The sequence below is a fragment of the Astatotilapia calliptera genome, chromosome 3 (assembly GCF_900246225.1).
Source record: "Astatotilapia calliptera chromosome 3, fAstCal1.2, whole genome shotgun sequence".
NCBI classification, from domain to species: domain Eukaryota; kingdom Metazoa; phylum Chordata; class Actinopteri; order Cichliformes; family Cichlidae; genus Astatotilapia; species Astatotilapia calliptera.
In genome coordinates this window covers 40,256,778-40,270,220 of record NC_039304.1, presented here as the reverse complement: position 1 = coordinate 40,270,220, position 13,443 = coordinate 40,256,778, and the positions used below count along the sequence as shown (strand labels likewise).

The 13,443-nt window shown below is 39.6% G+C and overlaps 1 protein-coding gene across 1 annotated transcript; it reads right to left on the bottom strand.

The window, feature by feature from the left end:
* LOC113014718 (Fc receptor-like protein 5) lies at window positions 1-13,003 on the bottom strand. Its single transcript, XM_026156433.1, has 5 exons — window positions 12,920-13,003; window positions 4,946-5,141; window positions 4,621-4,866; window positions 1,440-1,524; window positions 1-154 (listed from the first exon to the last, which is right to left on the bottom strand). Coding segments are annotated over exons 1-5 (612 nt in total). The 3' UTR covers window positions 1-153.
* Window positions 13,004-13,443: the final 440 nt, after the last annotated feature.

The following is a 13,443-nucleotide window of genomic DNA, read 5'->3' as shown; positions in this document are numbered from 1 at the left end:
CTTTGTTACACTATATGCAGACAGACTTATACAACCACTGAGAGTGATTACAAGGGCTGCGTGGGCCAGTTAGAGACCAGCAGCTGGACATCAGTGGTTGGACCGGTGGACTGCTTCAGTGAAAAGTAGGCGACGTTGGGCACTGGCTTAAAGTCTAAACACAAACACACACCGTTCAACATGAGAAGGATAAGCAGCTCTGAAAACTCAGTTATGTTTATGTAAAGTAAACTGACAGAATGGGGAGAGGATTTAAATTTAAATGTGTTGTTGAGTGTTCAGACAGTGACGCTGAGACATCATCTCTCTGAAACATTAAACTGTTACAGAAGAAACAAACTCCAGATAAAGCTTCATTTAGGTAAGTTCAGTTTAAAGTTTAACAGATTAACAGTCCACATGGCTGTACAAAAGAATTTTAACTACAAAATACGAAATAAACTAAAATAAATTAACTGCTGAGTATGAACATATCTTCCTATTTTCACACATTTTACAGGTTGTTTACACTTTACAGATGGAGGTTGCTGCTGATGTGATTTTATCTTAATAAAAGTCATTTTTACAATTTGATCTACTGAGTCTGTCAGATCTGTCACATTCTATGGTATTGTATATAATATTGGTCTATTTATAAAAAGAGGCCAAGAAGAACAACTTAATAATTTCTGGAAGCTCACTTTCATTAAAGAAAAGAGACAAACACTGCATCACATTAAATAGATGAGGGCCTCATCTATGTGAGCTTGTAACGCGTTACAAGTAATGCGTTACTGCCCATCTCTGCTTATCAGTATATCACTCAGTTACATTTCATGACAATAAAAGTTAAAAATTCCCTGACAATATCCTTCCTGAATACCAGGATCAGTAATGCAATAAAGTCAGGTAAAATCAGATATGAGTCATAAGATCTACTTTTACTTTCATTCTTGGGACACGTTTTTCTAAATCTATTCTTGACTTATGTAACATTTTTAATTCAGATCTTACAGAGTACCAGTCAAACGTTTCAAGGCATTTGAGGGAGTTGGTGTTTCTCATCATCTGAGCTCATTTCAGTAAAAAACAAATGCAAAAAATGAACATTTTTGTCCTACACAGTAAACATGAAGCCTGATTGCCAAATTCTTTATAACAGTAAAGCATTACTGTAGGATGTAACAGTTATAATTCATAACATCATATCAATGATTTGACATTTTTATGGGATCATCTTGTTCACCTTGGATTTCTAGTTTAGTTTTCCTCTCACTGAGCTGTTGATGATTTACTTCAAACTGTTATTTACTAGCATAGTGAGCTAAGACCTGATTCAGTGTGGAGAAGAAAGCTTGCTGCAGGTCTCTGAAGACCCTAGACTTTAATTTGCTGAATGTGGAAAATAATAATAATGAAAAATAATTACTCTGTTTTTAGTGAATAAAGAGCAGCTGTACCAGAGTGTGTTTGTTCTTACAGCTGTTTGTCCATAACTGATGTCTTCTGTTCTCAGGGCTGAGTGGATAGGAACGGGATCACTCTCTGCACAACAAAACACACAGAGAGGAATCACTGCAAATACTAGAAGTTATAGAAGTGATGCTATTGAACAGGATGTGTGTAAAAAGATAAAATTTATTACTATTCCTATGTAGCACAATGAAAAAAATTCCTAAAAATTTGATCAGCTCTTTTTTGGGGGGAAAAACCCACTAGATATATTTGTTCACTTATTGTTTTTAAATATGAGAAGAAAACACACATTTTATGACGTCTTCATAATCCGTCTTGCATAAATACATCCTGATCACAGGCATAACAACTCTATGTGAGATACTGTGGCCTCTCATAAACTCAAAATCTTTTTCAGCTAGGCCAGTGGCTCTCCAATTTTTTACATCTTTTACCAAATAGCAGGAAGACATTTTTTCACGCCCCATCTAAACAAAACAATGACAGAAAAGCTGCAACTTTTTTTTAGATATTGTCAAACATTGAAAAATAAAGTTCAGTCCTAGTCTTAGTCCTAGCACGACAGACCCGACCACATGTTCGCACTTTGCAGTACACTTCTTCTTCATTGTGGCTGTCCCCTTACACACACGGCTGCAGTTTTTCAGCGGATGTGCATATTATTAAAGTAACTGCTGCAAATTTCTTTGCTCCATTGTAAAAGTGATTCCAATGTTAAACATTAGTTCTGCATGAATCTTCTGCCAGGTAACTTGCCCCCCAACTCAGAACTATGCCACACACTTTGACAAATACAGAGCTAGGCTATCACAAGCATAAAACAGATTTACTCATAAATACAAATATAATGTTTGTACGTGTGGAACACAGAACCGCTCAATCAGGGGCCTCACAGACTCACTGGACCAGGATGTCATGCAAACTACAAAATAATTACAATCATACCAGTGAAATACAAACCTGTGACATTAACAGTCCTGCAGTACAACCTGAGGAGCTGAAGTATTTTTATCTGACAGGGGAAACATGACGACCACAGAGCTGTTGTTTCTGTTAACAGACTAACCACAGGCTGAAAAACACATGCAAAGAGCAGCATTCATTAACGGTCACCTACAAACTCAGAACACCTACAGTGAGTTCAATTCTAGTCTTTAAATAAGTTCCGTAAAATGGTATCATTGAAAGAAATCATCCATTTTCTGAATCACTGATCCATCTTATGGAAGCACAAAGTCTGGAGTCTATTCCAGCTGAGATACACAGCAGAAAGGTTACCAGTCCATCACAGGACTAACAAAGAGACAGACAACTAAACACTCGTTCACACCTACAGCCGGTGTTCTGACAAACCATCCTACTTAACTTAACTGAAGCTGCAAATTTGATAATTTTGTGCAAAAAGCAGATAGCGTTTTCATTCAGGAGCTGCATCCTTCGGAGGCCACATTTGAAGGCCAATTACGTCACAGCCAGACGACGAAGGCTGTCCCAATTCTAAGACTGCTCCAAACGGGGCCGACAAATGCGTCCTTCATTTCCCCTGATTTGAAAGATGGGTCCGGTGTATTCTTCGTGGCCTACCATATCTCAGAAATCATAGCGCGGTAACTGGTGAGACAACTGGTGACGCAAATCTGAAGGCTACACCGTCCCACTTCACAGCCTCGCATTTCTGGCCTTCTCGGTCTTTGGAGGACCTTGCCCACGTCGACCATGAAGGCTGAGTTCTTCGAGGAATGTGGCCAATGAATTGAGATACAGCTCGGGTACTCCGGCTTCCTCTCACAGTCCAGAGGAATGCAGTTATTAAGTTATTATTAAGGGCAATTCTAAATTGCCAAGATGTGAATGTAACCTTGAATGGCTACCCCTATGTCACGCTGGCATCCTCTCGTCCTGTGGTAGCAGGGATAGGCTCCAGCCCTGCAATGGCCCTGACAAGAATAAGCAAAATAGAGTAATATAGACTGCAGCAGCAGTCCCCAGGCTTTTTTGCGCCACGGTTCAGTTTAATGTCAGACAATATTTTCACGGACCAGCCTAAGGTGTTGCGGATAAATACAACAAAATAAAATGTTACGACGAAGATAAAAACGTTGTTATTTTGTAAATATAATAATAAACGCTAATTCACTGTGTAACTGTTTAACTTTATTAGGCGCGTCCAGCTGGTGAAAAGTAAAAACTAAAACAAATAACTGACGTCACTTTAAAATGAAGACGAAGAAATCAAAGATGTACAAATATAAAAAAAACTTCACAGTGGAAAGAATAAAAAATAAACCAGTGTAGGCAACAGGAAATAAGATCTTCTGTGTGTGTGTGCAATTTTATAATAACACGTTGATAAAATTGCAAGTTTTTACTTGTTGTTTATTTTTCTCACTGGCTCTATAAATTTGATTCATTTACATGTAGAATTAGATTTTTGGAGAGTCATAGTAGTAATGAGTTTAATTTGTTTAAATGAAAAGTCTTATAAGAAGTATATTTTTGGGCTGAAGCAGCTCAAAGAGTTATTCCTCCATTAACATTAACGTTATTCCAATCATTAACAAGCGTGAATGTGGACATAAACATATTATGCACGGAATATGTAAGGACTTTTTATTGTGTTTAACACATTAGTTTAGGCTCAGTGAGTTCACAATGAGTTCATGTAACCTTTTCTTTCAATATCAACATGAACGCTAGACACAGCATATTAAACACTACCTCTGCTTCCTCTGATTGGCTGTTGCCGATGATTTGAGATTTTCTCTCTCTGTATGTGATGTCATTATCTCCAACTTCTGCCCCATCAGCTGAAATCAGTCAGAATGAACAGCAAAATAATTTACTCTTTCATACTCTGAGAAAAATATTAGTGAACATCACATCAAAATAATTTACCAAGTCTCACCTTCAAGTTTCCTGTGAACACACGGTCTCCCTAACAGAACCAGTAACAGCAGTAAGAACCCACAGATCGATTTAAGAAATGACAACACAGAGAGAGCAGTGGAGGACAGTGATGGAGGAGGTGTTGATGTAGGTGGAGGTGTTGATGTAGGTGGAGGTGTGGTGGTGTGTTCCCCTAAAATAAAGCAAACACAGTCATTAAGTTGTCGTCACATTGTGAATGTTGAAACCTGCAGAAACACAGACAGGTGAGTGTGTCACCTGTGACAGTGATCCAGCTGGATGGAGACTCTCCATGACCGCTGATGTCACACTTGTAGAGGCCTTCATCAGACCTGGAAACATGCTGGATGGTCATGTGACCTGTAGGCTGCTTCCTGATGAGGGAGCCATCTTTATAGAAAGCAGCTGGGAGGTTGGAGGGAGTGGTCTTTGTTTTACAGAGCAGAGTGACGTCATCTCCCTCCATCACAGGGAGGACAGGACTCTGCAGGATCACTGATCCACCTCAACACAGAGACAAACTACAGCATTTCATCCATTTACACACAGCTTCATCAACACTAACTCCACACACTCAGCTTACCAGTGACTGTCAGGTTAACCATGTTACTAATGGGACCCTCTCTGGACTCACACCAGTAAACTCCACTTTCAAGTGGGTCGATGTAGCTGATGTTACAGGAAGAAGCAGCTGGTTTTCCCCACCCATCTCTACACTGAGTCCTGGTTTCTAAGCTTGTGTTTCTCCTCAGAGTCCATCCAGCAGAGCTGTCGTCCTCCTCACAGCTCAGAGACACAAAGTCATCCTTAAACAACTGAGAGCTGCTGGGACTCACAGTCAGACGAGCTGTGAGGGTTACAATGAAAAACTGATGATCTTTTTACTTTACACTCTGAAACATGAACTCAATCAGGTCATATCAGTGAGCATTTATTAGGTTTAAACTGTGACAGAAGAAGGTTACTGACCTTGGTTTGTTGTGCAGCTCGGCAATGAGATCAGAACTAAAGAGAAAAGGTTGGTTTGAGCTTTCACAAACAAATCAATTCTTCATCAATCAGTTAAACAATCAAGTGATAAGTCATATTTTATTCAGTACTGCTGTGTCCGATAAAGAGAAGAGATTCTGTGGTGTTAGTGTTGAGTAAAATGTTCCCCTAAAGTCTGATTTATGCTTCATGTCAAAATGTGAAACTTGTGATTTGTCAAATGTAATGACTGCAGTCAGATATGAATCACATCCGCAAACCTAAACACAGAACAGTGACAGAAATAAACTACATAAAACTCCGAAAGTTGATTCTGTTGATCTGGACGAAGCGTTTTCAGTAAGAGAAATGTTTCGTCACTCATCCAAGTGACTTCTTCAGTCTCAGCTGACTGCAGGTTTCCCCAACCTTATAAACAGCCTACATTTGCGTTATGACTGAAACCAGCCCACCGAAGGAACAATGGGCTGGGAGGTCAGTTCCTTCATCAAAATTATGCAAATTCTCATGACCATTGATCAACAACCACTGACCAATGGCCATGAGTACCATTCATAGAGAGTAGGGGAATGGCTGCAATCACAAATATGATGGCGAAAGATGAATTTTGCTCTCATGCCGAGACAAATCCCACTAGTGGAATTAATGAATGTCGTTTATGTTGTATGTAGACATTTTAATGTGTCTTGTTCTGAGCTGAGTCGTGCAGTCCTGAATTGAAACACTGTTATCTTAATCTGGGGAGGGAGGTATTTATGGATTGTTAATAAACAGGCAATATTTATAATTTACAGTTCTTATTTCAAAATCACTAAATTGCCTGAAAAACTGAAGATTTTCACAACCTGTTTTTTGGTGTTAAGATGCTCAAACTTCCTTCATACAGCTGAAATGCATCTTCTTTGTGTATTAAACTTGCTTTGAATTCTATTTCACTTGTTGTTCATGTCGTTTTCTTTCATCCATCATCAATCAGTAACCAAAAACACAATAAAAATAAACTTTAGGTAACTTAAAGAGGTCTTTTACTTACTGGGCAGATTTCATGACCAAACGTATGTTTTGAAATTAAGCGACCTCTAGCGGTCAAGCACGTGAATAACGTGTTTATCTTTCTTCTGAACATTTAAAAACATCCATAAATACGGAAATGTGGATTTTTCAGAGTTCTGTTTTAGTAACTGTTGGTCAAATGCAGTATGCCTTTGTTTATTTTAGAAAGCAATGAGTACAGAATTACTAAGATTTCCTATTATAAATGAATTATAAATTTTGCAACAGTAAAATAAAATAAAAATAAATATATATTCACTGTACAGTTCTTTAAAAAACACACCAAATTACTGAAGTTTTTCACAGCCTGTTTTTTTGTACAGGTCTGGGGTTAAGGCCTGTGTATTAAAACAGTTTTTAATTCAGTTTAACCTGATTTTCACGTTAGTTTCTTTCATCTTCATCATCAATCAGTGACTAAAAAGTCTGTAAAAATAAACTTTAGGCAACTTAAAGATATGTTTTACTTACTAAGCAGACATCGCAGAGACGTTTCCCTCATCGTTCCTCTCAGTGATGTGAGCTTTTGTTTTTTTTCATTTATAGTCTGAGGACACGAAAAAATTAATCCCCGCCCTGATTTTCTTTTTTTGGGGGGGGGGGGGGGGGGGGGTTATAGGTAGTTGAATTTTTTTTTTCAATAACTGAATCATTGAACAAGACAACAGGATGAAAGTAAGTGATAAAACTAGCCCTCTAGTGGTCATGCACAAAAGGATGCGTGAGTATTGTAGGTTGTGTAAATGTCAAAGAAAGATGGAAATGCAGACTTTCTCAGAGCTGTTTTTTTTTTTTTTTTTTTTTGATTTTTCTTAGATTCCCAACTGTGTTATGCTGCTTATCTCTCAGCATTTGTATCTCACCTCTCTAATAAGTTGCACACATAAAAAAATATAATGGAGGCTGCTTGGGAACAGTTTTGAATGCACATCAGTGCCTGCGTCTCTGCCTCATCTGCATCTTTGCAAAATTTACAGTGACTGAAGACCTTCAACCAGAGACCAACGGGAAGGTTGGATGATATATTTTGAGAGTAAGTCCTCTCGTTTTCAGTGCTGCATGCCAGTAATTGTCTTTGAATTGGTCTTTTACAGATATATAGCCATGAGTAATGTTTCTTATGTAAGAAAGGCATGTAAAGAGATTGATGAGGTTCAGTGAATCTTTGCACATGCTTTTGGGTGATCTGCAGCTATGAGGTGGAGAAGCTCAAAAACATCATCAGTTTAACAAGGATGAGAGGCAATTTTCTTATTCACCTTTCCACAGGAACATCATCTCAAATCAAAGGTAATTTTAATGACAGTTTTATATTTCCTGTGCTGATTCACATGCATTACATTGAGTCTGTTTTTAGATCAGGTGGAGTGGTGAGAACCAAAACAGAGCAGCTTTCACCTTCAGTAAGGAAGAAGTGAAAAGATTTTTCTCCTGCCTTGATATTGCAACCAAATTAATTTCCAGATCATGTTAGGGTGACCTTTCCTCTTACACTGATATCTTTATTTGTAATTGTTAAGTTAAGTTATGCAACTGTGTAATTTTCACATGGTCAGAGGTGTGAAAATCTGGAAAAGGGTGAAGGAGAGTCTTAAAATCCTTCATCAGATCCATGATAGCACACAGACATAGCAGTTGGTTCATGATGTTTAGAGCTGCACTCAGAGATGCTCCTTTTGTGCCCATGTGGTCTGTGTTTTACACACTTAAAGGATCAACAGGTCAGGGCCCACTGCTGCTTTTCCAGACAAGAAAGAGTACATTTGTGTGTCATACTCTTTCTTTCTTTGTGGAGTCAGTCTGTAGAGGTCAGTATATCAAAAGTGGCCCAAGAAGCAACAGTGATGAATCAGCGACATGTTTATCAAGGCTCACTAATGAGTGAGGGGAGTGAAGGCTGGCCTGTAAGGTCTGATCCAACAGATAAGCTTCTGTAACTCAGATTGGCAAAAACAGTAGTCAAGCTGGTTCTAATACAGGGGTGGGCAAACTGCAGCCCGTGGGCCACTTCCTGCCCATTGGTCTTTTTATTCTGGCCTGCCAAAGATTGGTGTGTCTCATCCGTGTCTCATGCTGTGAAGTCATGGGGCATGCAGTAAGAGGTTACTGAAATTAGGTATGCATTTGAGCAGTGAATACTGAAAACTGTACCACATACTGCAATCTGCATATCTGCCACAATGAGTGAGCCAAATAAAAGAAAAGTTGACAGTGAGTTACAAGTTTTTAATTAACAAAGAATGGACAACTAAATACTTTTTCACAGAAGCTCAGCCATAGGCTGTATATCTTATTTGCCAAGAAATCATTGTGGATTTAGAAGAATACAACATCAGCTGTCACTTTTCCACCAAGCATGCTAATTATGTTAACAACCAGTCAACACAAGAATGGACGACTACCGCTCAGAGATAGTTTGCAGGCTCAGCATAACACATTTATCTGACAAACTACCATCCAATAATCAAGCATGAAAGAAAGTTATTTGCTGGCATTCGAATTAGCAAAGACCAGCAAGCCATTCTCTGAAGGGGAGTTTCTTGTGTCCTGAGAGCAAGAACAAATTTAAAAAAAATTAGCTTATAACACAGAACAGTGACTTGCTCTGTAGAGTTTATCGAGGAAGACTTAGCTAGCAAGGTAAACAAAAAAGCCCAGTCATTTACATTATATTCCTTGGTGTAGTGGGCTAGATTGGCAGATGTTGGTTCATGCATGGTGTGTATGAATGCAGCATAAACATTGACTCCTCCATTAGCTGGTAACCAGAGGCTGGTTATAAGGAACAGCTATGGCCTACTCCTGATCCCTGGCAACTTGCACTCTTTTCAGGTGAAGGTGGCGAAGCTCACAGGCTGTTTTTAAGTGTCGCAGTTCAGATTAATTTCCCCTGGCAGTTGCTTAAGCTGTGTAACTATTAAAGGGTGTTAAGTAGGATCCTCATGGATTATCTACAGTTTGGCTTATAGTAGGATGGACCCTGGATAACTGCTTTCTTTCTTTTGTTACAGGCCTACGCACTGCTGCTGTTTTGTTGTCTGGCATTGACTGGTTGTTTGTTTTTATGGTGTTTTGTGTTAACTGTTTATTATATTTTAATCATGTTCCTCAAAGGAGTTGTATCTTGTTTTTCTTTTATATCTCATTTACTCGGTGGTTTTGTGTTTTATATCTTATATCTGATCTTATAGGTTATTGTTGATTTTTGCCTTAGTGGAGGCACGGCCTCTTGTTGTGGGGGCTAGGCAGGTATGGTGGAACACATTGGGAAATGGGTAGATTGCACCACTCAGATTGCACTGAGGTTTGCAGCGAAACTACACTGGTGAGTAATTGGTGGCACTCTTCCCTGTAGTTTGCCTCCTTAAGTGGCGGTCTCTACCATTTTGTGTAATTATTTCACCCAGCATTTTAACTAGAGTAGCAGTGGCAGCAAATCCTGTCCTTTGAATTATTGTTTGTTATTAAAAGTGTTCTAATGTTTTTGCGTTGTCAGCCCTGCAGCCCTCCCAAGAAGTTCTCTGGTTTTGCAGCTCTATGCTTTTTAGTAGCTTTTTCCTAACAAACTTGGATTTATGAAATTGCCTTGCCTCTGCTTGCTAATAACGAACTTGTGGGCTTCTGTAACTAGTACGTTAGCACTGGTTGTAGTAATCTCTCCTGGGGTGTAACTGCCTCCCCAGGTGGTGTTGTCAACACCATTTAGTCACCTTTACTGGTTATCCGCCTTAGCGCCACCACACAAAGTTTCATCAAGACCAGTCCACTCATCCTAGGGAACATACAGACATGCACCTCAAAGCTGCAGGAACTTCTTCATTTAAGTTTCATGTGATGATCAGAGCTAAATATAAATGGACTAGCTCATGTATATTACTTTTCTGCTCTGAGCACTCAAAGCCCTTTTTTGGCTTTGGCCTATTTGGCATGCAGACTGGAATCGAACCATCGACCTTTACGATTATCAGTTAACTCTGCTCTACCAGGTCTGGTTTAGTTTCAGAAGATTGCTAGCATCCAAATTAGCAGTGATGTACATTTAAGTCACTCTTACTGGCCACTTTGCTGGGTATCACTTTACTGGTAAATCGGGTTTAATAGGTACACCCCTTCAGCTGCTTGTTACTAGAAATATTTAATCAGCCAATCACATGACAGCAAGTAAATGTTGCAAGACATTGGCGGTCATTGCTTATTCTGAGTGGATTTTAACTTTAGTTTGTCTCTGGTGTTTTTGAAACTTGTTTCCTCTGTAGGATTTAAGGTGTCAGTCACTGTTTACACCGACCTCAGTGTGTCATGGTCCTGGGTCGGTGACCCAGCGCTTTTAGTTTGTTATCATTTTCTAGTTTATTATGATGATGATGATGATTATTGTTTGAGTTCTATGTGTTATATTCGGTCTGCCTTTGAGTCTGTGTCTCTGTCTATGGTATCACCCTGTCTGTTTGTGAAGCTGTCTGTTTAGTTCTGTGTCTTGTTTGGTTCCCCGTGTCTGAGTTTCCTGCTTTATTGTGAAGGTCTCTGTCTGATGTGAGTGTGTTCAGTTTACGTTTCCCCTGTCCCGTCAGCTCCGATTCCTCCCAGCTGTGTTGCCCTCCTGTCTCTCATCCCCTGATTACTGGTGTGTGTATTTAAGCCCTGTGTGTTCTCCTGCCTGTTGCCGGTTTGTCTGTGTTACTTCGTGTCAGTCTGCGTTTACCCTGTGTCCCACGGTGTCCTGTTCCTCGTCTGCGTCTCTCTGCTTCTCATCCCTTTGCCGTATGCTCCCAGGTTCCCCCCCCCCAGTTTAGGTGTCTTCAGTTATTTGTCATAGTGATGGGCAGATGAAGCCTCATGAAGCACTGAAGCTTTTCATCCAATTGGTTCACCTCAGTGCAAAGCTTCTTGAAGCTTCATTTGCTCTAGCAGGACACCTACTGGACGTAAAAATATATGTTGGCATGAATTTGAAGAGTGTGGCCTTTTGCACACAGCCTGTAAATGTCAACAACAAAAGGAGTGTGTGAAACATGTATATTGTAGTGATGCAGTATACTGTGTATATTTATACTGGCAGTATGGAAAATGATTATTTGGAAATGCTTAAAATGGAAATGATCATTTACTGTGAGGTGAGGTGTGGTTGGGGTGTGGACAGTAGTTGTGCTTTTGTAACGTTGAGGTATGCCTGTTCACATTTTATTCTGTAAAAACTAAATTTTCACTGCTTTTATGACCTTTAGTGGGGAGAACATAGCTAGGATTTAATGATTTAACAAATCTTTTGAATCCTTTGTCCTCCACAATGCTAAATGGCTGGGAGTCCTCAATCACCATGCTAACCATGTCTTCATCTATTGGAGATTCTTTTCCTGAGGAAAGACAATAAAGACAAAGCACAAATATAAATATCACACACGTAACTTATTACAGTTGTATAATATTGTTATATCATTTAGTAACATTACTGCATGCTATATTATCATGGCATTTGATGGCTCACCTGGTCTTGCTCCACAATCGGTGTTCCCCTTATTCTCATGCAAAGCTCTGTAGTGCCTAAGCATGGATGAGGTGTTGTTGTTATATCCCAGCTCCCTGGCACATAGCAAACACTTCACCTTGTACAAAAGTAACGACAGCTTAACATAAATTGTATTGCACCATCAGTATCATGAAAATACATCTTCTGTAGAAATTTACATACCTTGTTGGGAGGAATAAAATCAAAATGTTCCCACACAGGGGAGGACATCCTCCTCTTCTTAGCTGGCTCCATTCTCTCCTGACTTTCTCTCCTCACTCTCATAAACCTCCAAACGGTCTCCAAACTCTGACTAACCGCATCTCTCCATCAAACACCTACATTTTGAATGAAGTCTGAGGGGTTTATATCGCTGTCATATCTCGCGGCAAAGTTCGAACCACTTCATGAACCAGTCACGTGGTACAGCCGGGCAGCGAGGCTTCCGACGTCATCATTTTCAGCTCCTCCCATAAATGAAGCAAGCCTCGAAACGCGCTTCGCGGAAACGTCCCCTCCATTACTCGACACACGCTCCGAAGCCTCGATACAGAACGTCCCATCACTAATTTGTCATGCCCCACTGCTTGTCTGCCACTACACCTTTGTAAATAAACCTCATTAGCATCTCATCCACTGCTTGCATCTTGGGTCCTTCTTCCAACTCCACACGGCTCGCCTTGGCTGCCGTGACACAGTGTATGTATGTTCTTGCAGGGTTGGAGAATAGCATTGGTTTAACTCTACTTTCACAACGGTAGGAACTATTCAAAGTTTCTGTAATAAAATACTTTATGATCTTGTGCAGCGTTTTCATTATCGTAAAAATTGCAATAACATCAACAGACAAAAAATCACCAACTACTGACCAAAACATGGCCTTTGCTGCCCATGTAGTGACACTGAAGTGCTGACAACTAAAAGAGTCGACTGCAGTTCTCAGTTGAAGTTGGACTCTGACAGAAGAGTAAACAGTAAACAAATATTTGTTCTGTCGAACATTTTTACCAAACCTTGAAAATCCAGTCCAGCACTTATGGGATGTGTGGGATTCACATCATCATATGTGCTGAAGCTGTGCGATGCTATCATCTCTATACGGACCTCTGAGTAATATTTCCAGCACCTTGTTGAGTCCATGCCATGAGGGATTATGTCAGTTCTGAAAGCAAAAAGACGGTTCAATCCAGGATTAATAAAGTGTACCTAAAAATGTGGCCAATGAGTGTATGCACTGTGTAGAAAGACATCAGTCATAGGGCCAGTAGGTGGCAGCAGAGGAGCTTCAGAATGCTCAACAAATGGTGGTTTTCATCTGACCTTTGACCTGTCTGTTGATAATAATGATAACTGTTAATAATAATTTAAAAACTGTCTCACTGTCAACAGCAGATGAGTCTGTTTCTTGTGCATTTTTATTTCCTGATCCAAAGAGATGGATTGGCTCAGACTGATGATCCAACAGTTTTATTCATATCCTTTATTCTTTTAATTACGATTACATTTGTGGAACTTTTAGTTTGTTTAATTTT